Source organism: Falco cherrug, chromosome 2, assembly GCF_023634085.1.
Source record: "Falco cherrug isolate bFalChe1 chromosome 2, bFalChe1.pri, whole genome shotgun sequence".
Lineage (NCBI taxonomy): Eukaryota > Metazoa > Chordata > Aves > Falconiformes > Falconidae > Falco > Falco cherrug.
This window is the reverse complement of record NC_073698.1, coordinates 103,119,410-103,145,250: the sequence shown is the minus strand read 5'-3', so window position 1 is coordinate 103,145,250 and position 25,841 is coordinate 103,119,410. Positions and strand designations below refer to the sequence as shown.

At 40.4% G+C, this 25,841-nt stretch overlaps 1 protein-coding gene across 1 annotated transcript in view; it reads left to right on the top strand.

The window, feature by feature from the left end:
• Positions 1–25,841, top strand: part of JAM2 (junctional adhesion molecule 2) — a 40,055-nt gene that overhangs the window by 10,253 nt on the left and 3,961 nt on the right. Inside the window, exons 2-6 of the mRNA XM_055701425.1 lie at positions 14,933–14,998; positions 19,394–19,507; positions 20,723–20,875; positions 22,691–22,896; positions 24,363–24,465. Coding sequence (XP_055557400.1) covers positions 14,933–14,998; positions 19,394–19,507; positions 20,723–20,875; positions 22,691–22,896; positions 24,363–24,465 — 642 coding nt within the window. The remainder of the gene's footprint in view (positions 1–14,932; positions 14,999–19,393; positions 19,508–20,722; positions 20,876–22,690; positions 22,897–24,362; positions 24,466–25,841) is intronic.

Genomic DNA, 25,841 nt, shown 5'->3' with positions numbered 1-25,841 from the left:
CGCTGCTGAAGCGATGCTGTACCTGTGGATTCCAGCAGAAATGAGATGTTACAAGCAGTTAATGAACTATTGGGAGTGGGTAGCCAGGGATTTGCTCTTCTGAAGCTGAGTTAGCTCATCTTGTGTGAATACAAGAAGAGGGAGGGACAGGTGGTAACTAGAGAGAGTATCAGTTGAACAAACAGTGTGGCTTGAGTGTCCACTCTGTACAGAAAGAATTTGGCTGGAGTCCTAAAACCGTGTTTACAGGCATGCGATTTAAAATAGTATGTCCAATATAGATATTATAACTTCAAACACCTTCAGTTTTGGGGTGGGACTACTCATCTGAAAACTAGAAAAATTATCTATTGTGTCATGTTGCTGTTAGCGCTGCAATCCTGCACCCATATGCTGCAGTTGAACCCATTATAAATTCATGGAGCCCTGCTGAAATCATGTATGTAAAAATGTGGTATGAAATCTGATTAGATTGTCAGTTGTCAAATGAAGGGTAGCGAGTCCATGTTTTTTAGCTGCCTTTGCCTTGGGATAGAAAATGTGTGCTGTGTGGACAGATAGTATCCAAGGAAGCTTCTATGGCTAAGTGTGGCTTAGTTAAGAAATCATACTGTTTAAGCAGAAGATAGATGTAGATGTTGCTATGCAGAGTTCCATATCTGTAAGCGCTGTGGTGGATACTCTTTCCTGTGGAAGACACATTAATTTTTTCTTGTAAGGAACCTGTTCCTTATCTGCCCTAAAGCAATACCTGGCACTTGTAAAATAAACCATAAAAGCTTATGGGCTTACTTTACAAAGGTGCTTTCAGCAGAACTGTTGAACTTCCACTTTAGTTGGTGATGAGTTCCACTTCTAGAAGAGAAATGCTGGTAGCAATGTATTATACAACAAGCCATCTTGTTCCCTTTCTTTATTTCTCGACCACTCATAGCTCAGCTGATGCTAGCTAGCTCTCTACCATCCAGGCTCACTGGAAGAAGCTTAGCCCTGCAACAACAGTGGGAATAAATACGTAGATGTGCCCAAATCCTCTTCTTACTAAAATTTATTGTTCTGTGAATTTAGAGCTAAACTCTGAAGACCTTATTTTGTGTTTGGGTTCCATGTGATCGCACTGCTTATGCTGATGTGTTTCTGCCTGTATAATCTGTTTGCCAGCATAGACCTTGGCCTTTTCTTCAGTCATCTTTCTTCGAAAGAAATCCTGAAACTGAAATTTAGTTGACCAGAGTTGAAGGAGCACAAGCACCTTCAAAGTGGTATTATTTAGTCATACTTCCAAAGGAAATTTCAGTTTAAGCAATAATAGTGTCACACAAATTTCTAGATCAGGGGTCCTCAAACTACGGCCCGTGGGCCAGATATGGCCCCCCAGGGTCCTCAATCTGGCCCCCGGTATTTACAGACACACACACACCCCCGCCGGGGGTTGGGGGGGGGAACCAAGCAGCCGCAGATGACGGCCTGCCACTTCATGCGCACGCCGGTCCCATGGTTAAAAAGTTTGAGGAGCCCTGATCTAGAGCATCAGTATCTTATGAACAGTTGGTTATAAAGGGAATATGGGCAGAAGCAGGCAAAACAGTAGTTTAAAGCAATATATATGCCTATCTGGAAGTCATGGTTTCATTAAATGTGTTGATCTATTGAGTCTAAAAAGTATTCTTAAATATAACATGTGGTTTTCAATGATATTTTATACATGCTGTAGAGTAGTCTAGATGCAGCCATATTAACCACCAGACTCTTAAGGGCTAAGTTGCACTTGAGAAGGTAGCAACCTGGGGGCTGAATCCTTAATCACATGTGGTTTATTCTAAAAAATAATTAAAAAAATTCCCAGCCTTACCTTACATGTTGCTGATATCATTTCTGTCTCTGAACTGTGTCTAGATTGACTATTTAATTCTGACAAGATTATTTGCCTTCTACAGAAATCATTTTCTTGGATTATTTTTTGTTGTGGTTTTACAGCATTACAGAATTGCTGACATCTTTGTTTCATTTTTGTGAGAGTGAAACAGCTGGTAATTTCTTAGTTTAAGTACCTGCAGACAAGATGATCAAATCCTATTACATGAAGCAGCAAACCAGTGGGTTGTGAATGTTAGCTCACGTACTGAGCACTCCCTGCTTCTGACGCAAAGCAGCAGTGTTTCATCAGCCAACCTTACCCAGATGTTCTTGAGGATGTGGCTCCTAACATCACTTCTGTTGAGAAGCTGTGATGATCAGCAAGTTAACAGTTATGCTTGTTTTAAAAATAAACAAACAAAGCATGGAGTTACTCTTATCTTTATTCCTGTTTCCCGTGTAACTTTCCAGTGTTGTTCTAATGTTTTCTGATCTGGATACCCATATGTTGTGTTGTTTGTGTATCTTTTAATGTGATGAAGACTGTAGTGTTGGGTTTGTTGTGGTTTTGTTTTTTTTTTTTTTTACCCTCTTCATCCCCTTTAATGAAAACTTGGCAGCTGTTATACTGTGACCTATTGTTCCTAGCTCTACCTTCCGGAGGATTTCTTCTAATCACCCTTCTCCTTTAAGCATGCAAAACATCTTCTGTTTGTTCTAGCTCCTCTTGATATGTACCAGCCTTAATTGAATTAAAGGAGTGGCTTCAGTCTGTTCAAATGTGCTGGAGGGTGCCCCTATAAAATTTGATATTAAAGAACTAAATTAAAGGCCTGTAGAATTAAGGCTAAAGATATGCATTCATACTGTAAATGATGCTATTGATTGAAAGTAATAGTCATCAAATGTGACTGTTAGCGGCTTCTGGCAGGAAGAGACTATTGACCAGACTTGGCAGTGTAAGAGATCATGTGTGAGTGATAATGGGATGAGCTAATTTGGCAGTTGCATTTGGATTATTAGGAAGGGTTCACCAAACTGTTTTGGCCAGGAGGGAAGTGGTCATCATGTTCCCAGCTCATATGAACAAAGAATCTGGACTGTAGTCTGGAGGAAAAAAGTTAAAAAGCTAAGTTCAGTGCTGTGTCTGTGTATTGCTAATAGGACTCAGTCCTAAAATTCATGATTTGAGGGAAATTTGCTCAAGTGAAAACACCACTCCCACCCTAGTTTGTAGGAAACATCTCCTCAGAAATTCTAGATTTACAAAGCATTGCACAAGGCTCTTACTTAGTATTTGTATTTAAAAAACATCCTACTGTTTTTGGAAAGACACTGACTTTTTTAATGGACACGCTAGCTAAAATGAAGTCACGGTGTATCCTGATATCAGCAAAAATTGAATGGGAGAAAACCTGCATAAAGGCCTTTTTAAAAACTGACCACAAGGAGTTATTCTTACATTCACTGTATATTAGTATAAAAATATATTCTAGGTCAATATTTGCTTCAGAGAGTTGTTTGGGTTTTTTAATGAATGTATTTCAGATGTATCGTCGCCTTCAGTGGGGGTCATAAGGTGATAATGCCAGCTTGGCTTAGATTATTATACTTTCCTGAAAATTAAACATTTGGGCATATTTGGTCAAATTAGCTATCCTACCTGCTATTTAGCATCTGTTTGTAATGCACAGTTCTGGTTAGGTAGCTACTTCTATACCTTTAGAAAGCAGAACTTAATACATGATTACATGCACTTATCCTCTGCAGTGAGAGCGATTAGTAGAAATGCTTAAATTAATCAAAAAAGGGATAGAGAAAAATCGCTACAAACTTGAGAAGGGACTGAGGATGCACAGGAAATTTGGTTCCAGCTTAAACAAATAAGACTAACTATGGGAAGAGACACTTCTTCACTACAGCAATGTATTTTACTTGCAATGATATTAAAATTGTAGGATCTTGATGTTCTTAGCATCCAGAAAACATGATCATATAGTGAGGGAGCTTGAAGGACTTAACCGGTTCTGAATGACCAGGGATTCCAGTTTCACATAGTGTTTACTGGAATTGTAACTAATGCTGGTTGGCATACAGTTGGAAAGTAAACTAAATTTGTTTCCAGGCTTTTTTAGATAAGTAATGTATGTACAGTTATATACATGATATGACTTGTTGAAAGTACTTATCCTTTTCAAATTACTTTTGCTGGCAATTCCAGAAAAAGTTACTTAAAAATTGTAGGAGATTTCAGAGGTCTTGATCTCGAATTGTGGGCCAGAATGGTTGTGTGGGTTTGGGTGCAAGGGCTGTCATTTGTTTCCTCTATTTACCAACTCTCTTGTGTTTCAGGGCCGATTTTACAGTTGATGTAAACCAGCCTAGTACTATTGACTTCAGAGGAATATGCTAATTTGCACTGGGTACCTACCTTTGTTTTTTAAATAATAATTCTACAACAATTTCTCTAGGTATTTGCGCAGGCAAGTGTTTTGCTGAGTTGTTACACATACTAATGCAACTGGGAATCTTTGTTCTTCAGGTCACTGCTCTAGTGTGTGTTATGAGGTGGGCAGGACAGTAGTGGCAAGGGGCTTCTAATCCTATAGCCTTGTCTCATGCTCTTTTGAAACATGGTGGTGCTAGACACAAGTTGTCAGCATCCCGAAGCATCTTCAAGTAAGCAACAGCTGAAGAGCTATAGGCTTGCGCTGCATTTACAAGCTGGCTTTGAGCCGCCGATGAGTTGCCAGGGAAACCAATGCTGAGCAGGACTGGGAGAGGGCTGGAAAATAGGCTTTTTTTGTGAGAGCCTGACTAGTTTAAAACCCCATCCCCCGTTTTCCGAAGCTCCCTTTGAATTGCCATGGAGACAAGAAGAGTAGCAGAGTTTTGAGTCTTGTGAAAGTGCAAGCTATAAATATTTATTTGGTTAATAGCATATGCTTTTGGGATTGTGTCTCTGTTGAAGTAAACTCCATGCTACTTTGAAACTTTTGCAAGCTGTAAATTCAAACTGTTCCTCTCTTCTGTGTGACTAGAGAAAGAGGAGGCAAAAAAATCCAAACACATTGAAGGGAATTGAATTTTACATTTTTATTAATAATTATATAGAAATTAATTATACATTTATCTTTCCCCAGAATTTCCCACACCATCTTTCAGTGCTGGGACTGCTGAAAGCACTTAGGAGGCTGTTCGGTTTATCTGAAATTGTTGTGCTTTGGTGTTCAGTTTCTTCAGAAAGGCTGACCTAAATAATTCTCTTCCTTTCTTGCCCCATGCCACTTGATTTTGATTCCCTACTTTCTCTACAAGCAATTCCAGTTTTGTGTTTCCAGGGCCAACTGTCCTTGGGGCTCTGCTTGAAATGAATCATTAACATGATCTCAAACTCTTAGGACTACCACTGATAACTTCAGATAATTGGCTTGGAAAACTTCAGTCTCTTCTTACTTTTACTTCCAAGATAATTTTTTTCCCTTTACTTGAAAGTTAAGAACAAAGGCACCATCAGCTGGTGTGCTAGCCTTCCAAATAGCACTAAACAGTACACACAAACCCAAGGATTAACTCATTCTTAGGCAGGCATTATAAAGGAAAACCTCTTTGCTAGTCTGCTCTATCATTGAGGCATTTTAACAAAAGAACTTCTTTCCCCTGTGAGACTGAGAGCTCCTCAGATCATCCAATGCCAGCTGTTAATACAGGTAGAAATCCTGCTGTTAGTCACTTTCTGGCAAAGCTTCTCTTCCCCTGTTTAAATAACTCCAGACTGGATGGAAATGCAGTTCTGCATTCTATTTCTCATGTGATTTCCATTACGAAGGCGAAGTTACTGAAGCTGATAAAAACCTTCTTTCTGTAACAGATGAGTGTGAAGGATTGTGCTTATGCTGCATCTAAATTAAATACGGCTTTTTTGTATTGGGCTCTAGGTGTCTGGATATATAAAGTCATAAAACCACACACAGCTGTTGTTCACTTTCCAGCTGTATTCAAATTCCTAGCTGCCTTTTTTTAGAGGGGAGAAGGGCGGGAAAACAGTGCTGCAAAGGTTTTGCCCACTTGCTGAAGAGTGCGGTGGCTTTCTAACAGAAAGAGCTGTTGGGAGAATGCACTGATTTTTGTGAGAGAAGGAAGCGATGCCTCTTTATAAGCATTTAAACTTATTTAAAGTTTAATCAAAGCTTTTGAAAGCTATGTAAATGGAGAATGAGGAGGGGGGTGGCCTGTTCTTCTATGTACAGACTTTCAGGTGCAGAACATTCTTCCTGACTCAAAGTAAACATAATGTCTTGTACACAGCATCAAAGCTGCACAGAAGTCTTTTTTTCTTGCCTTTTTTGAGGTAGTCTTTAGTTCAACAAAAAAATCACAGAAAACTTAAAGCTTTATGGCATTTTCATAAGAAAATATAAGGCAGATGCTTTATCCTCTAGTAAAAGGACAGAATCTGAATGACTGGAATATCTATGTAAGAAAATCTACCAAACCCAAAAGACCGTTTTCCACTTCACTTTGGAAAGCTGGGAATAAGTCTCTATTTAGGATCAGCCTAGCATTTGATAACATTTGATAAATTCCAAACACAACACTGGTTTTAAATTCATCTGTTTGTTTGGTTTTTTTTTGGGGGGGGGGGGGGGGGGTGCGAGTTGGGGTCAAAGTTGAACTTTGATCTGATTGGCATTTTTAACAATTGACTGTATACATGAATGTATGCTCCCCTCACCCCCGAAGCAAAAGAGCAGCTTGGTGGCAGGGCAACATGGGCAAGGAACAGAGCCGTTCGCTGCTGAAGCGATGCTGTACCTGTGGATTCCAGCAGAAATGAGATGTTACAAGCAGTTAATGAACTATTGGGAGTGGGTAGCCAGGGATTTGCTCTTCTGAAGCTGAGTTAGCTCATCTTGTGTGAATACAAGAAGAGGGAGGGACAGGTGGTAACTAGAGAGAGTATCAGTCGAACAAACAGTGTGGCTTGTGTGTCCACTCTGTACAGAAAGAATTTGGCTGGAGTCCTAGAACCGTGTTTACAGGCATGCGATTTAAAATAGTATGTCCAATATAGATATATTATAACTTCAAACACCTTCAGTTTTGGGGTGGTGCAACATCATGTTGCAGTAGAGAAAAACTTTTTGAACTTGAGCAGCTTGGCCATTTAAATTTGTCACTTCAGCATAAGGTTTGGGTGGGGATTTTTTGTGTTTGGTTTTTTTTTTCTTCTGAAATGTGTTGCTTGTCAGGTTTTTCTATTTGGAGGAACCACCCTAAATAACACGTTAGGGTGACACCTTGTTTTGTTGCAATTGAGGTTCTGCAGGCAGGATACCTTAAAACTTGCCTGCTTTGTCTTACTTGGGTATCTATAGATAATTTTTAATATTTTTTTGGTAAAAAAATTGACAACTTTTGCTCTTAACTTGAGATATCTTATTTTAATAAAAAAAAAAAAGAACATATCTCTTGACTTCCCAGCAAGACAATGTGTGTGTTACATATCTAACCTCTGAATGCTGGCCGTGTTATCAGCTTGAAATGTATAGCTCTGCTCAGGAGTACAGAGAGAGTGGAGGATTACTCCATTATGCATAGCTCTGAGCCTGGAATGGGGGAAAATGCCTTTGGGTTTTGGTGAAATTATTTTGGTTTTGCTGGGGGTTGGGGGAAGGTCAAATTTGTGTGTGTCATACTCTGCTGTAGAGATGGAATTTTAAGTTTGTAATAGCTGCTCTTCCAAAAGAGAAGCCAAACCAAACACTGGATTTAGGCTTTTTCTTCGCTGCTCCCCTTGTTCCAAAAACCTAGACTGTTTCTCCCTGAATAAAAAAAATTTCAGCAGTTAGGAAAGGGCTCGTATAAAAGGAGGGGAGTGAAAGCAAGCAGGTATCTATGCACACAAATTGCAGTTCATTACAAGTTTTAGTCATGAAGGTATTAATAAATCTCCTTATGGAAAAGGTACTGCATACAGCATAGAAGTCAAGCTGTGTCACTCTGCCGGTGAGCTTTTATTCCCTGCACCCCCCTGTTCTTTGAACCTTCAGAGTATTTAAAAGCCTGCTTGTTCTGCTGTATACCTGAGAGTCAAAACCAAAATTCTGTATTTCTACTACTGCCTAAGGAGTGAAAATAACTAGCCATATTTGTTTCCTGATGCTTGAAACACAGCTGGCACAGATACACTGGAACAACTTTGTGGTGCCAGGAAACCAGCACTGCATCTGCTTGCATCAAGGAACAGTTTTCCTTATAGTTGTAAGGACTAAAAACCTAACTTCCTTTTTAAAAGCATTTTCTTCTGATAGCACGTGTGTATGTACTGTAGGATCCCTAGGTTTTCTTCCTTGATTAAAAACATCTGCAAGGTCTATGTCCCAATTAGCCAGTAAGAATGTTGAGAATACTGCCACTTATTTCACAGCGTGTTAAGCTACTCAGAGCTCTATGTGTTACCACCAGATCTCAGAGTTGCACCAGCTCCAGGGTCTGAATGAGTAAAACTTGCTGTGTTTTAAGTTTAGCAATTTCCAAAACATGACAGAAGTGCCGCTAACAGGTACCACATAAGCGAAGGGGTGGCTGAGAAGCTCTTTATGTTGCTTTTGTGTTTTAGATTCCTTTAGCTGGTCAGCCAGAAAATGTGCCTTCTGTCTTAGGTTATCATCCTTTATGCAGTCACACCTTGCCTACTAAATTACAGACTTGCTCTCCATATTTGTGCTTGGATGGCCTTATTATTCCCACCCTGCAGACTCACTTCCCCTTCAGACTTCTCCCTTGTTTGTTTTCTGTGGCTTAAGATATGCAGGGTTGCTTTTTTGTGAACTGGATAAACTCTGCCCAAAGTAAACACTGTTCTATTACTATTCTTTAAGACTGAGGAAATTTTGTTACTTAACATAACCGAAAGAGTGAAGCTGAGCTTCTTTTTCCTTTTTCTCCCCCATGATGTGGGATAATTTCTTCTAGCCCTTGTCCAAAATCTGAAGTTTTAATGCCATATTTGTTATGTTTACTTAACTGGAGTAAACCCAGCTTCATTATTTCAGGCTTTTTTGGTGCTTAAATTGCCAGTTTGGGCAATCGGTTAAGGACATCAGCCAACACAGAAGACTGCTGCAGAGGGTGTGAATACTCCTGATCTCTCTCCAGCACGTTTGCTGGAGGTTAGAATCCACCAAGCAGAACTGATGGAGATGAAGGCTACTTAAACACTGACTGCTGACAGCAATGTGGCTGGGAAGAGCGGTGGGTCTGAGCCCTGGCTGCCTGTTGTTAACTGTCAGAGTTAATGTAGTCTAGCTTGTCAATGCCACCGTGAGCAGAGTTGGTAGTGTGTGGTATGAGGTGGGCAGGACATTGCAGTCTACCAAGAAGAACAGGATTTAGGGTTTGGGGGTTTTTTTAGGTGATTCACAACTATTTTTTTCCAAATGTGGATAGCTTCTCCTCCCCCTTCCCCATTTATGGACTACGTAATCTATGGATTGCTTCTCTTAGGAAAAAATATGGCAACAGGAGAGCCAAAAGAGATGTGTTTACATTATTTGACTGTGGCAAAACTCTAGGTATTGAGTACCTCATGATAGGTAGTTACATAGCTGAGAAGTCTACATCCGCATCTAAGTATGTTGCTGATGGCTTATCCTGAGGTGGTCGCATGTCTGAAGGATGCTACACTAAACAGATGTCTGCTTTCCTATTCTCTTTCAGGGATCCCAGTAAGAGAACTGGCTTTGTTATCTCTTTATTCTTGGGACACTGGACTTCCTAAACTTACAGTATCCTCTGAAATCCTTTGTTAAGCCTTGCTCTAGACCACCTGCTATTTAGAACTTGGCAAAACAAATACCAGAGACTGCTTTTTTCTCTTGTACTTATAACTTTGTTTTGATTCTGTTCTCATGTAATTTCCTTCAGGCACACTGTTTCCTTTTATTTGGTTTGACTAATAACACTTTTCCCTAATGATTCCTCCAGCTAGTAGTATCAGTTGACAGCTGTATGAGTGATTATCAAATGGAAAATGTGTATTTTTGGTGCTTGCTTCTAAATAAATGAAGTTACTGACACGTAGCAGTAGAGTGGGTTGGTTGTTGGTTTTTTTTCAGTCTGTATAGAAATGTTTGAACAAAAAGTTTACTGGCACAGTAATATGTCATCTTTTCACTGTTGCTCTTTATATGGTGAATTGAAAGCCAAAGCTTAAATCTTGGATTATGAATAATTGGCAGAGGCATTTCTAAAAAGGTATTTTAAGGCAGAGATGCTCTAGCTTTAAAGAGCTCTCCTGTCTTTACGCTTGGTCAGAATATATAGTGGTTTTCAGTCAACTGTCTCTGCACCACCTTAAGTTACTGTTCTGACTACTGCTTCTTGAAGAGGTTCATGTGTCTGTGTAGCTTGTGTGTATGTCGAACTTTTTTCTTTTTTCTGACATATCTTGTACTTACAGCATTGCATAATGAGATCTTCAGGTATTCTATAAATCCCTTGATACAAGAGGAAATATGGAGAATTTGTGCAATTGTAAGCTCCCAATACAAAGTATACAAAGTAATTTAATGATTACTTCCTTAGTGAGAAGTAAGCACAGTGATCCTGCCCCAGAAGTAAAAAAACATGCTTTCTTATTGTGGCTTCTAGGTTATGAATACTTAGACTGTGATGGTGAGCTGTGTGATATCTGTGTTAAAGTGGAAGAGAGAAATTTCCAGGTTCATGAAACTGTGAATGTAATGCAGTGGTAAACTGCTTGTATTTAAGCTGTTTTGTGTCCAGACAGAGAAGGTTGATGTGCCAATAGCTTATAAACTGCTTTACCCACACACTGATGTCCTACAAATGCTTCCTACCTAAGTGTTAGAGTGCTGTTAAGTGCTGTCAGAGCCTCAGAACAAAATGCTCCTCCCCATCATGAACACATGAAGGAAGATGTTATTTCAACAGATAAACATGATTTGTTATCTATTGGCATATAGGATATGGGGGGGGGTGTGTGTGTATTCTAGAAACAACATGGTTTGGGTAAAAGTCAAAAGCTAATTTTCTTACTATAAATCTAAATAGGGCTTCATAGGTTAAAAGGAGAATTACTTAATGACTTCAGGCTTTATACTAGACTAAGCTTGGACAAAACCAAAGAGATGGGGTCTGTGTGGGTGTGCAGGAGTAACGGTTACTTTAGGAGGTGCTGGGTAACTGGTTCCCTCCTCTGGTTTCAACAGGGGATGTGCTAGGCCTTTTTTTTTTTTTTTTTTTTTTTTTAAAGTCCAACATGAAAGTTTCCTTTCTTGATGAAGTAGAAAAAATTTCCAAGCACTATTTGTAATGCAAATATTTTTTGCTATTTCAGTATTCTAAGGGTACATTAATGGCATTGCTGGAATTCTCTTCTTCACTTCTTATTTTTGTATTATAAACTTGTGCTGTACCTATTTTGGGGTAACACAAAGGTGATTATGAACCTAAAACATATTAAGGACCAGATAGTTGCACACAGATTTGGATCTTTTGGTAATGCACACATCTGAAAACTCATTTTGTTGCCAGGTGTGAAGCTGTATTCTCTTAAAAACAAGAAGTGTTCAACGTGTATTTGGAAGGGGGGAAGGGATGGTGAGATATCTGGAAAGCAGCAACTATGAAGAGTAACACAGGTGTAGGGGCATGGGTGCGGAGGGTCTGTCAGGGGCTGGGGGCGGCCCCTGTGGGGAGCGGCCAGGGCTGCCCCGTGCCGGGCACAGCCGGTTCCAGCCGGTTCCAGCCGGCTCCAACGGCCCCAGCGCAGGCACGTCCGGGCCCCACAGCCGCCATGGCCGCCATGGCCGTGGGGAAACCTGCGTGAGGGAGGGCAGCGCTGCCGGCGCTGAGGGGGAGCGGGTCAGGAACAGCCCGGCCGGCCCCGAGGGGAGACGGACAGGATCCACTGGGGAGCTGGTATTGCCCTGCAGCCCCTGAAGAGAGCATGGTGGAGCAAACATCCACGCTGCGGCCGGTGGAGGAGCATCCCACACCAGTGCAAGCGGATATGCTTTGAAGGCAGCTGAAGCACATGGAGGATCCACATTGGAGCAGGCTCCTGACTGTGCCTGCAGCCCATGGAGAGGACCCTCCGCACACTTTTCCCCTGCTCCAGTGTGGAAGGACTGACTGAGAGAAGCTGTTATGAACCGACCACGACCCTCATTTCCCCACAGCCCCTGCACTTACTCAGTTTTTATTGACAATAAATTTGATTAATTTTCCCTAAGTTGAGTCTGTTTTGCCTGTGGTGGTTATTAAGTGATCTCCCTGTCTTTTTCTTGACCTATGAGCTTTTTGATTTTATTTTCTTGCCCATCATGTTGAGGAGGGGAAGTAAGAGAGCAGCTGGGTGGGTGTCTGGCAGCTGGGCGAGGTCAAGTTACCACCACAGGATACAGTGAATGAGTAAATTAACTTTTATTACAGTGCCATGGAGTCAAATACCTATTCTGACTGCTGCTATATGACCCACAGAGGCAATGTAGATACACATAGAACTGCCACCTGTATTTTTAAAGGATGCTGAAAAAAAAACTCTAGAAAATTATGGAGGGAAAGGCCCATAGGAATGGTTTGGATGGAGAATTCCCTCTGTAATGCCAGGCTTGAACAATAAGGAATGACCTTTAATTGAAAAGAAAACCATGATTGTGTACAATGGTATATTGTACCAGTACTGGTTAATATCTTCATCACTGACATGTAGACAGTGGGATTGAGTGCACCCTCAGCAAGTTTGCAGATGACACCAAGCTGAGCAGTGCGGTTGACACACCTGAGGGATGCTGTCCAGAGGGACCTGGACAAGCTTGAGAAGTGGGCCCAGGTGAACCTCATGAAGTTCAACAAGGCTAAACTCAAGGTCATACACCTGGGTTTGGGCAACCCCTAGTATTAATACAGGCTGGGGAGTGAAGGCATTAAGAGCAGCCTTGTGGAGAACGACTTCAGGGTACTGTCAAATGAAAAGCTGGATATGAGCTGACAATGTGAGCTTGCAGCCCAGAAAGCCAACCGTGTCCTGGGTGGCATCAAAAGAAGCATGTCCAGCAGGTTGAGGGAAATGTTTCTCCCCTTCTACTCTGCTCTTGTGAGACCCCATCTGGAGTACTGTGTTCAGCTCTGGAGTCCTCAGTACAGGAAAGACATAGACCTGTTGGAGTGGATCCAGAGGAGTGCCACAAAAATTATTTCTTCCTCTGAAGAAAGCTGAGAGAGTTGGGGTTATTCAGCCTGGAGAAGAGAAGGCTCCAGGGAGACCTTATTGCAGCCTTTCAGTACTTAAAAGGAGCTTATAAGAAAGATGGACAAACTTTTTACTAGGGCCTGTTGTGATAGGACAAGGGGTAACACTTTTAAACTAAAAGAGGGTAGATGTAGACTAGATATAAGGAAAAATCTTTTACAGTGAGCATGGATGGTGAGACACTGGAACAGGTTGCCCAGAGGGGTGGTAGATGCCCCATCCCTGGAAACTCTCAAAGTCAGGTTGGATGGGGCTCTGAGCAACCTGATCTAGCTGAAGATGTTCCTGCACATTGCAGGGGTGGAAGCTGGACTAGATGACCTTTAAAGATCCCTTCCAACCCAAACTATTCTATGATGGTACCGTCATACAAAGAAAACAGCACGCTAACTCAGAGCTGTGTGAACCTATAGCTGAAAGCCCAAATGGACTAACTCAAGTGAGAAATGAGGCACACGCTTCAATAGAAGTAATCACCTCTTATAAGAAAACAGAAGCAAAAGATTATTGATCTGTTACTGTTTTCAGATCAAGACTGGATATCCACCTCTAGGTTACATGCAACTTTTCCCCTATTAGGCAGGGGAAAGGGAAATTAATTGTTTGGGGATGAATAAAGGAGATCTGCGTGCATGAGGGAGATAAATAGCAAGATTAGACTAAAAGGAGTAAAGCAAGACTAGTTTCTATAAGTCAAAAGAACATTATGTTTTAAACAAGCCCTGTTTCTAAATATCAGTGGGGAGAGGGGCTCAGTTCTTGTTTACACCCTCTGTAGCAACTGTTCAGTTGGCTGATATGAATGGAGGAAAGAGGCTGCATTAGGAGTGTCCATGCCATCTTCAAAACTGATCCTAAACCCACAGGAACATGAAATGCTTTTTTTTTTTTTTTTTTTTTTTTTTGGGGGGGGTGCGGGCTGGGGTGGGGGGAAGTTAATGTAAACCTATGTAAAAAACTGTATTTATCTATTCTTAAGCACTTGGTAGATTTGTAGCCTGTGAAGGAGTAATCTGAGTAACTGTGACTGACTCTTGGGCCTTGCAGGAGTCATTCTGAATCACGAGGGAAGTGAGTGGAGTCCTTTCCTGGGAGGAGACCATCTCTTAAGAGAGGATGTATAGTAAGATCCAGTGTGGGAGGAGGTAGTTGGGGGGGTGTTGATGTAGGGCTAGTGGTTATTTCAGTTATCTGTCTGGAATTTCAGTATTCCTGATGCAAGAGATATCCAAGAATGTATAGGGGTATGTGGTCTGTTATTTCTGATATAGAACTACAGAAACGTTGACTAATGTTTTCCTTCTCATTTCAACAAGAATTTGTGGTAATTGCCAATAACTGCACACGTTTTTTTTTTACCCTGTAAAAGCTGTACATGGTATTCTTCAATAAACATTCATGCTTTGTAATAAGAATACAATGGAAAATAACGCGTGTGTATTAATACAAGTCTCCTCAATTAGAAACAAACTGAGATGTTACCCCAGTATAAAACAACTCCTACTGTTTATATAGAACTTCTTACATGTAAATATTATCATGTTGTTGTAAAAGAGAAATTTGACTATTTTTTACAGGTGCCAGGGCATGGAGAGGAAAAGATTAATTGTTCAAGGCCACCCACATGGCCAGCCCTGGTCTAGCTCTTAGGCCCGTGCTCTCTCTAGTGGACAATATCTAACCTGTCCAGCCTAAGGAGGTCTTAGAAATATCGCTTGTAGCTGCTGAAGCACGTATGATATTACAAGTGTTTATTGATGAATCATCTTTTTTTTTTTTCCTGTTCCCTTGCAGATCGTAAAGTGTCTGGAATTTCCATTGAAACGGATAACAAAAACGTAAAAGCAGAGGAGTTTAAGGGTACAGTATGGGCATTGCTGTGATTATTTTTAATATATACATCATATGTGCAAACTATGTATACAGAAGCTGTGCAGCTGTTAAGATTGTCTCCCTCTTTCCTGAGGGTCCTGTTCCTTCTGTCTCCCTTTACTTTTGTGCAGCTTTGGGCTTGTCCCCATTTTCTCTTACTTGGTGTGGGTGTGCGATTGGACTTGACGCTCCCCAGAGGTCTTTTTCAACCTCACCTATTCTGTGATTTTATGACTTGTTTGTCAGTCCTGGTAGCTCACTCTGCAACTTGTGCCTGGTTTCCCTCCACCTAAAATGATAGTAATTGCTAGAAAGGAGAAGCATTAATTATCTTACAAGATAGAGAAGTGAGTGACTAGAGAGAGAACAACTATAAGTCAGCTAATTGTCAGTAACTATAATTTAATGGCTATTTTTCATTTTCAGTAATTATAATGGCTATTTACGTATCTATATATGTATATGTGATATGTAAAATGACAAATTACTTCCAATAATGTGCTAGAGAAGTTAAGGAGGCAGGGAGGGAAACCTGATTTTTGCTGGGTAGATGAGAAACGGATCCTAGTAGTGTGTATGTGAGGTTTGTGGGTTATGTGAGGTTGGTCGGTTTGTTTGTTGCATTTGGTTGGAGTGGCGGGAGATGAGAATTTGGGAATTGAAAGAACTGTTTGCTGAGCTTTAGGCTTTATTCATCAGTTTGAGGTAATCAAATATTTCTGAGGTCTCTAAAGCTGGGCACCTGTCAAGTATTCTTGTCACTTTGGGTAAAGAAAAATAGATTTAGAGCTTGGGACAGGCAAGAAGAGAGAGAAGCTCTTCAGGTAATATTAAAGCTTCATTAGGTTCTGTCTTTTTATGTGATCTATGGCTTGCATTTTGTTTCTTTGTTATTTGTATGGTACAGTGAGGTCAGTTAAGCATAGCTCCAATCCCATGCCGACTCCTTTTTGTGTAGCAGCACTAAGGGAATGGCAGGGGCTGATAGGTGTAGCTATTCACCTGAATACAGCAGGTCTGAAATGCTCTTTTCTTTTCTCCTGTGTAAAGTAAAGGAGGGTGATTGGTCACTGGAACAGGCTCCCCAGGGAAGTGGTCCCAGCACTAACCCTGTAAGAGTTCAAGGAGCATCTGGATGTCAATTTTAGTCATGTGGTTTAGCTTTAGTTTGTTCTGCAAGGAGCAGGGAGTTGGACTCAACAATCCTTGTGGGTCCCTTCCAACCTGAGATATTCTATGATACTATAACCAAATGATAGCCTCTAGACCAGATGTAAATCGAAATTAAGCACCGTCCATACCTCTCCAAGATCCCAGAAGGCTTTTCCAGGCCTGGGAGAGCCTGTGCTGATGCACAGCATCCTGTGGACCTACTTTAATGCAAGTCAGGTAGACCTGTTCTGGAAAACACCTCTTGCTGACTCCATTAGTATGGGAAAAAACAGGAGAGGGGGACTATAACTAATTAGGGTTTTATTATGTTGTCTCTGTTCGGCATGCACTCTCTTTCTTCTATTCCATTCCCTTTCTTCAAGTAAGTTTAGTGGGAGGCCATCGGTGCTAGCTTTTTCTGAAATGAAAAAATGTGACATGCAAGAAAGGGGTGGCTCTTTCAAGACAGAGGTGACTTGTTCAGCTGAGCTGTCTTTATGTCAACTAATATAGACTAGCTCATGAGACCAGCCAACTGTCACAAGGTCAGTAGCAAAAGCAAGCTGAGCTTGAATGATGGTTTTTCTTTGTTAGAGGGATACAAAAACAAACTGGAAAGGAAACCTTAACAAATCTTAAGATTCAGGAAGCCTCCACCCATCCACTCAACCTGAAGTCAGGAACCTCAGGCTTCCTGAGTGCACAGCATGTTTTTCGAAGCGGCCAGCGCATGTGTAACATGTTTCTGGCAAAGAATGCCCTCCTGCCTCAATTTTTCTTTCAAGCCTGGACATTTTTTCCCCTATGAGAAATCACCAAGGCTACCAGTCTGGTCCCTTGGAAGCTTTTTGTTTCTTTACAGAAGAGACCTGTGAAATCAGATTCTAAAGGGTGAGTGGGTAGATCTGTTGGTAGCTCTTAATTGCCCTTCAGCCTTGTTTGCTGAGACTGGAAACAAGGGTGCCAGTTAATGCAGATTGGCTGTATGTTTGAGCAGTGGATGTTTGTATCCTGAAAGCTAGGTAGGTACTGCCAAAACTATAAAGGCTTTTGATCCTTGATACTTGGCCTGTGTTGGAAGACAAGCAGCCTAAAGGTGGCAAGATCAATATTGTATTTGTTTCTTTTACAGAAGTTTCTGGGAAATACTAAATTTCTGCTTTATTAATAGATTTGGAGCCAGTCAGATGTGTGGTTGGATTCTTTCCTCTGATGTTGTCTCCCAACAATTCTTATTAATATCTTGACTTAAGAGTTATTTATGGGGTGGGGGGTGGGGGGGTGGGGAGGGGCTGGGCTATATATTTTTTTTTCCAGTATGCTTTTCAACAGAGAATGGAACTGCTGAAGCACTGAGTTTGTCCCAGCAACTCAGCTATATGGTTTGTTGTGTCTTCTTGCCCTCTTTAGTTGCCCCATAATAACTACAGGCTTGACCATAGACCACAATTACTATGATTCAAGCAATATATTACTGATAGCATCTGCTGATGCCCTGCTGTGAGGGAGTGAAAAAGAACAGTTAAGCTCCCAGTATGGCTTGTTCCTCACTGGGAGCACTAATTTTGCTTTGTTTCCTACCCAGTTATGGCAACTTTAGCAATAATCTGCAACTCTTGAAATCTCAGCCTTTGTGAAATTTGGTTGATGATGCCCTAGTCAGGGAAACTAGAGTGGACAGACAGAAAGGTGAACAATTGTATGAACCTTCTTTTCTTGAGAACTCAAGAAAAATAAGAGGTGATTGCCAAGGGTTGTTATGAGCAGTCTCTGTTGCCAGCAGCCCTGGGAGCCTGGGTGTTTGTCCTACCCAGCCACTGGAGCCCAGCCCAATGCTTCGGGAGATGTAGGGGTCTTTGACCCAGGCCAATGCTTCTGGAGTTGTAAGGATCTTTGTCCCAGGCCAACGGACACAGCTGCTGCTTTCCCATTTGCAGATTCAACCAGGAACAAGGCTGCATGTGTGTCCCAGGGATGCATGTGTGTGTGCACACCTGCACATACACACACTCGTGATGCTGCCAGCTATACAGACTGCCACAGACAAGTCACTGCCTTCAACAACAGTTGAAGTATGGACAGCTGACCCTTCTTCCTCCTCTCTGGCTGGTGGTGAAAGCCCTCACAAAACACTCTCTAGATTAACAAGCACCTGCACGTTCATGGATCCTCTGAGTACCAGCACAGCCCCTCTGCCCATCCGCTGCACCTGCCCTACTTACTAGCTTCCCCAGCTTGAGGTCTGCCAGTGAATTACAAACACACCTCCAGGCACACCAGGTTTAGGGAAGATACAAACACTGCGCACGCACTGCACACTCCCATATCCAAAAGCCAGAACCACAAGTGCAGGGGTGCCTACACCCCAGTGTGACCCCAGCTGTGGGCCCTGAATTTACCCAAGCCACTCCTCTCTGCCCCGATAGCTAGCACTCCAGGCACGTGTGCTTTGAGACCCACCAACACACACTCCCAATGTCTGTGGCCCCTCCAACCACTGATGCAGAGACCCACACTCGCTCTAGTTGCCTACACCACAGTCCCATCAGTTTGTCTGGAGACTGATAAACTTCGTCATTATCTCTGTTAGTCCTTGTCTGTCATCTTTATTTCTCTGTGTTCTTGTTTGTTGCTGTTCTTTTTGCTTGTTACCATGTTTGCATCAACGAGGTCTTTGGGAAACTTTAATGAAGCACTTTCACACCCTTACAATAACCAATGTGAAACAGTAACTAAATACATAGGTTAGGAGAATATTTAACCAACTTACTAGTTTGTTTTCCACCTGCATTGCTATACATTTAAACAGTTAAACTGCTGATACTGAATTCAGGATGGTAACTCACAAAATATTGTTGATAATGGGGTCAGAGTCCTTTTTTAATGGTGGTCTACTCACTGACAAAAATGTTTAAACCTACAATGAGGGTAGTAGTACAGAATCTGTGCCCATCCAACATGGAAATATCTAGTCCCCAACATCTGAATTTTGATCCAAAGGCCATTGAAGTATGAGAAAATTACTAGCTTCTGTTTCCCCTTTGTGTTTGTGTAAATCTGGAGAAGGTCTGATGGGATCGCTCTGAGAAGTAGATCTGGCCCTTGCTGGCTGCTCAAGTTCTTTTGAAGAGGGATATTAATTTTATGGAGCCTGAACGTGTACTAAACACAATGCTAAAATCTTTAATTTTCCCCTTTTTGTTCTTTTTTTTTTCTCTCTCCCCAATCTAGAGGCTATTCTTAGTTGCAAGCACAAATTTTCAAAAGGGATGAGCTTAAGAATAGAATGGAAGAAAATCCAGTCTCAAGGAGTCTCATTTGTCTACTACAATGGTGAATTTACAGGTACAGCACTACAAACTTAGACTGATGGTGTAACACATCATTCCCTCACATAGATATTGACCTTTTCTTGGGGAATAACATTAGGAAAATGATTGAAAGAGAATGGTCTTGACCCTCCATACTGAATACCTGTCCTTTCGAAAAAAAGAATTCTTCCCTAGGGGAAAAAAATATTAATAAAATCATCAATGATTAGTTACCTTGTTAATTAAATTAAATATAATAAAACTCAAAACTAGGAAAAATGGCACTGCACATTCCATGACCTTTTTAAAAAATGGAATTACATTCAGACATTAACTCCCCAAAACTACTGCAAGCTCTGCACTCCTCCTGTCTTACAAAGAGGTTTCTGAAGCCTCCTGTAGAGCTGGAGGCTTAGATATGAATAATGCAGCAATTTTTATATACATAAAATATAAACTCAGCTGTATATTTTAAATTATTTGTACTCTTTTCAGAAGTGGAATTTCTGTTTATATGTTCTGTAAAGGACTTACCTCAGCTCCATGTGTTGAAGCAAATATGGGTCTCTGGTACCTTGTACACAATAAACAAAGGCTGAGAAATAAAGTAAAATCACAGTGATTTTGTTAATTTTTAGAGCTTGCAGGATGTCCTGATCTTGTTGATGAACTTGGTTTTGTCTGCATATATTTAATTTAGAGAAGCACTGGAACTCATGGCTCTGTGTGTGCATGTAACTTTAATTTTGTAATAAGCTGGAGGATGGAAAAAAAACTCATTGTAAGAAGTCGGCAATATCTTTGCTAAATCCATGAAGTTTTTCTTGCCAAGTTAAATCAAATACTTTTCTGTGGTCTCACTCACAATTCTTTCTGTAAGGTAACTAAGTGACTACTAATGACTCTAATGGAAAATGTTGGGGTTTTTGTCACCTGACTACTGCTATATGTGTTTTCTTGAAATATCTGGAGAAGAAAAGCATTCCATCTTCCAACTAGAAAATGTATGACAGATGTAGGTTTTTGGAACTGAGGGTGTTTGGGGTTTTTTTGACCAAATGGAATAGTTGTGGAAGGTTCTTACTGTCTTGGGAGGGGGCTTACATATTGTTTCTTGATGATAGATAACTAGCTCTGAACAAATGAGCAATAGTTCATAAATTACACACAATTCCAGAACAAGCCAATGAGATGTAGACATTTGCTGTAAACAAAGAGCAGAAACCTCTCTGTCTGTTCTCCCTTAAAGGTGATCTTCGAGGCCGAGCAGAGATGCTGAATACAGGAATCCGTATTAGAAATGTGACTAGAAAAGATTCTGGGACCTACCGTTGTGAAATCAGTGTAAAGAGTGAAGAGGGGCAACACCTGGGAGAAGCTACTATTACTCTCACAGTATTGGGTACAAAGTTTATTACTTGGACTTCTGTAAAGAAATTGAATGATGGCAGGGGGTGCTGAAGGGGTTGTCCTTATGGTGTGTGGCTCCTGGGTTTTTGGGTCTTCTTTGGACTGGGTTTATAAACACATGTGCATGTGAACATTCTACAACATACTTCAGAGAACATCTTTGAAAAACGCACACTTACATTAGAAAGGTACATAACTAGGGTTTTGCTGTTAGAAATGTGGGTTTCAGTTCTCAAAACTTAGCAAGTATGCTGATTTATGTGATGGTGAAACTTCATTTCTACTAAAATTGAAGTCACTCAGTGGCTGAGAATCTGGGTAAGCTGATTGTGGTGTTTGGCACTGGGAAGTCAGCATCTGTCAACACTTATCAAATATTCCTAAGCAGGAGTTCATTCCAATATGCTACTGTCTTCTCTTTTTGGAAGGAGAAACTGCTGCAGTGTCTGCGCAATGCCAGCCAGTGAGCTAGCAATCTGTGGACTTTGTTTACAGGAGAGATGGTGTTGGCTTGTGGTTGTTCTTTGTGGATTTTTGTTCGTTTTCTTTCCCAGTTGGGGAAAGTGACTACTGAGCACATTGTTCCTGGTATTTTTCCCAGTGGATGAGTGGTAGCGGTTGGTAGTTTTCTTCTTTTCTCCGTATAGGGAGAAAAGAAAATATTTGGTTCTGTAGTTTCTATATTGTATTCTTCTATACAAAAATAATTAATCTTTTACAATTATAAATAAAGTTTCAAAGTTCTTCATAAAGGATGATAAATTAAGGAACTTCTGATTAGCTTCAACAATGAGGTAACCCCAATTATTCCTTCTTCCTTCCACTCTCTCAACTTTCCTCTTTTAAATGTAGCTTCTTAATTTGAAGTTGAAATCTTAGAGCCCAAAGGGGGGGAGGGAGGGGAGGAGAGAGAGAGAGAGAGAGAGAGTGTTGCTCACAAACCTTTTTGAAAGTTAATGTGAATTAGTTAGTATTTCACTTGGGTTTCTTTAATTTTGCTTTTTATTTTAAAAGCAGCCAGGAAAAAACTATGAATACTTTCTATGGTATCAGTTGTGCTTTTAATGTTCTGTGCATGCCTCTTCACCCTTAGTTTCTTCTCCCTAGCTTCAAGTTAGCCAGGAAAAAAAAAAAAAGAAAAAGTTCCTTTTCACATAATAAAAATCAGAAAAGACATGTTCATGGTAGAAGAAACGATCAGTTCTCCTGCATCCATGTGTGGGAATGTTTGTTTTTACTTTAAACTGAAATTTAGTAGCCAATTGGTTTTGGTCCTCAACCTGAGATTTATACAATGGCTATGATGATGGCAAGTCTTTGTAATTCTTTCTGACAATCATATTTAAAAAACCAGTTGACTTCTTTTAATACAAAGAAAACATTTTTCCTTCTCGTTAATTCTGTTTTTAAATAATGGGGCAGAGAAGGGAGGAATTGCTGGACTACAGATTTCCTGAGTTTTGTCGCTTCTGTCTGTGAGTGAGCAAGAGGCCCCATACAAGAAACAAAGTGAAAAAAAAACTCTTTTGGACTTGAGTGAAGTGTATAGCTTGGGGACAGGATGACACAGCATGTGATGAGGGAGGCTGGGAGCAAGCCTCTTTCTTCCATTTTTAGCAACTCACAAATTTACTGTGCTCCCCAGTAGCAGGACTCTGCCTTCAACCCCTTCTCCAGCACCTCATTTAAGTCGTGGTAATTCCTAAGCATGTACACAAGTGCTCACCTCCTCACCAGTGACTGTCAAACTGTTGCCATATAGACAATACTGATAAGACTGTGTAACAAGTGCAATTTCATTGTCCAGTTGCTCCGACTACGCCGGTGTGTGAGGTACCCAGCTCTGCAATGACAGGAACAGTAGTGCAACTGAGCTGTAAGGAGACTGAGGGGTCTCCTCCGTCTGAGTACCAGTGGTACAAGAATGGTGTTGCCTTACTGGAAAAGACAGGAACAGGCAGTGCTAGAGCAGCAAACATAACCTACACCATGAATAAGAAGTCTGGCACTCTGGTAAGTGTAATAACCAACTCTGTCGTAACTAGCTTATCATGAAGACCAAATTTTACTGTTTAGTACAATGATGCACAGGGATCTTAATCCAGAAATGCACGAGGTCTTTGTCAGAGATCAATGTCATGCTGAAAAACGTGCTAACAAACATAGAAGGTGGTTTCTGCCTCAGAGCTAGAGACATTGAGTGATACAGGAAAACTGGGTGAGTTGCAAGCCTGCAGTAATGATACATGAGCAGAATCTAGACAATACATGACAAATTTCACCTTGCCAGTTGGCTAACTTGTGCCAGGTGAGAATGTTCCCTCAGTATGTCAACAGAAGTTATATTTGACAGCACCTTAAAACTGAAATAGCAACTTCACACATTTCAGTGGGAATCCAGCACTAAGGGAAGCCCAGAATCTGTACAATCCAGTGACATTTACACATTCCAGTCCAGTACTTGTGAAGTCAGTGGGAATGGGTCAGGGCTGTGAATGAGTTTTGTGGGTTTTTTGGTTTAGTTGTAGTTTGTTTTCTGGGGTTTTTTCCCCCTCAGAACTGGCTGTCTCTTTTTCATTCCTCCCTCATTAGCTGATCCTTCTAAAAAAAAGGATACATACTACTTACAATGCATTGTCAGCTGAGATTTTTCAGAAGTAGAGTTGTTCTAGGAACACCCTACTCTTGTGCATGATCAAATGTGGAAACTGAAATGTGACTAAGCATTCTGAGGTGCTGCGGATCTTTCAGCGCACATGGAAATTAGGTAGATTACTCAAAATTACTAATCACTTCTGAAAAATCTTAGTTTTAAAGTATGGGTTATATTAAAGGGAAAAAAGTTAATAAGTCTAATAATTAAAAAAAAATTTGGAAACACTGGAATTCATGAGGTCAGTCTCTGTCCATCTCTTGCTTCCTTATTTTCATTTTTACAGTAATAGTATTTGATAAATACTGCAGTTCAGCATTTCTCCATTGGAAGATGAGAGAAAGTACCATTTCTGGGTGCAGAGGGAAACCCAGAAATTTTCTGTGGGAAATATTTTTTGTAGTAATGATATTTTTTTTAAATTGTTTGGTGGTTTGTTTTTTTTTTTTTGTAAAATTAACAAAATATTCTGATTTCAGGGATTCTAGAATTAGAGCATGTCTAAGAAAATGCATTTTATTGGAAAGTACTGATCCACTGAAAAAGAATCTCCTTGTAGATACACTCCATCTAGTTAAAATGTCCATCTAAAAGACCCTTTTAGACCAGAAGCTGAAGTTAAGGACCAGGGAGTGTGACTAGGGAGGTGAATTATGAAGTCAAATTGGACCAGAATTTGTCGCTTTCTTTGATTTTTTTTTTTTTTAAACAAAAAAAAACCTTGAGTCTAACAAAAAATCCCTGTTGACATTTCAAAATTTCTATCCCACAGGAAATTCTGAGTTCTGTTCCACTCTGATAATGGTTTTGGACTCTTTCTTAACAGCTATTTAACACAGTTACAAAGAATGACACTGGAGAGTATTTCTGTGAAGCCTCCAATGGAATTGGATTATCTCAGAAATGCTCAGTGAAGCGAATGCAAGTTGGTATGTGTCAGAGGAAATATGGGTGGAAAACAGTCTTACAATAGGAATTATTTTATTGCATGATGCAACCGAGAAGTTAAGACCAGACTGAATTACATCTTTTTGTTTGATTATGGTATTTTTTGGGAAGAATAATGAGTTCCTTATATGTAGTTGCTGTGGCTACTTAAAGCATTCCTTTCCTACAGCACAAACATATCTCACTGCTTTTCACAAAAAAGCAGCTAGTTCAGTACCTTAAAATTCTTGCAGTAGCCAGCCTTCAGGCTGCTAAACACTGAACTTCACAGAACAGCAGTATCCATATGAAAGTCACACCTTTTGTGGAAGATGTACGGGATAATGTGCCAGAAAAGCCTTCCTTTTGAGACGCATTCATGTGGGTTCTTAATGTAACAGATCCATAATTTAATGGAAGGACTCATTTATACTTGGCAGAGGAACACTGAAGTCAGTGTATTTAAAAAAAAAAACAAACATCCTGCTGCCTGTTTTTTTTCTACTTGCACAGCATACATGCAGTATAGCGTTGGTTAGCTAATAAAGAATTTAGCAAAGCCTGAAGGGACAAAGTCTATAATAACCCAAATGTATGAATGCTTTTGAAAAATATAAAACTCGTTCTTGCAGGTGTGATAGGAAAGCAGATGATAGCAAATCCTAACAAATACTGCACAGAAGTTTGTGGCCAAGTATTCCATAAAGCAATTGTCTGGTGTTTTCTTAGAACATGGCTGAAAATAGCTGTATCATGGCTTTTAATGCATTCCTGGTTGATTATGAGCAAGTGTTCCACAAGCTACTGAGACAGAATCCCTCTGTTGAGAAATAGCAAACATAGCTTAATAGGTTTGGGGGTAAAATTCCTAACCATTTATTAATGTATGCTTAAAGACAGGATCTAAATGAGCAATTGGACATATAACAGAAACCTATGAAAATGTTTCTGCTTGTTGATGTTTTTCCTAAAATGGATGATTGTCTGAAGCTCTTGGTGATTATATCAGGAAAAGGGCATAGGTCATCATCTTCGCAATAAAAATTGCTAAATGTTTCAGTAGCCCAGTGTAGAGTTTAACTTTAGATGTCTGGGCTAAAATATTTGTTGGCCTTTGTTGTATTGAATTTTAAAAGCCATGCTGTTTAAAAATGAAAAAGCATTGAATTTTAAATAACTCACCTGAAGAGTTCTTCAGGACTGGGACCAGACATTGCCGCCAGCTGTTTCAGTTATTTTAGGCAAACCAATAATATGAAAACACTTGTTTTAAGACTTTTAAAGATTTCAAGGTATTTTCCCTTAGAGACGTATTACTTGAATAATACCTCTTGGGGATAGGTATAATGAGGAGTATTTATCCCTTGACCCCTTATTC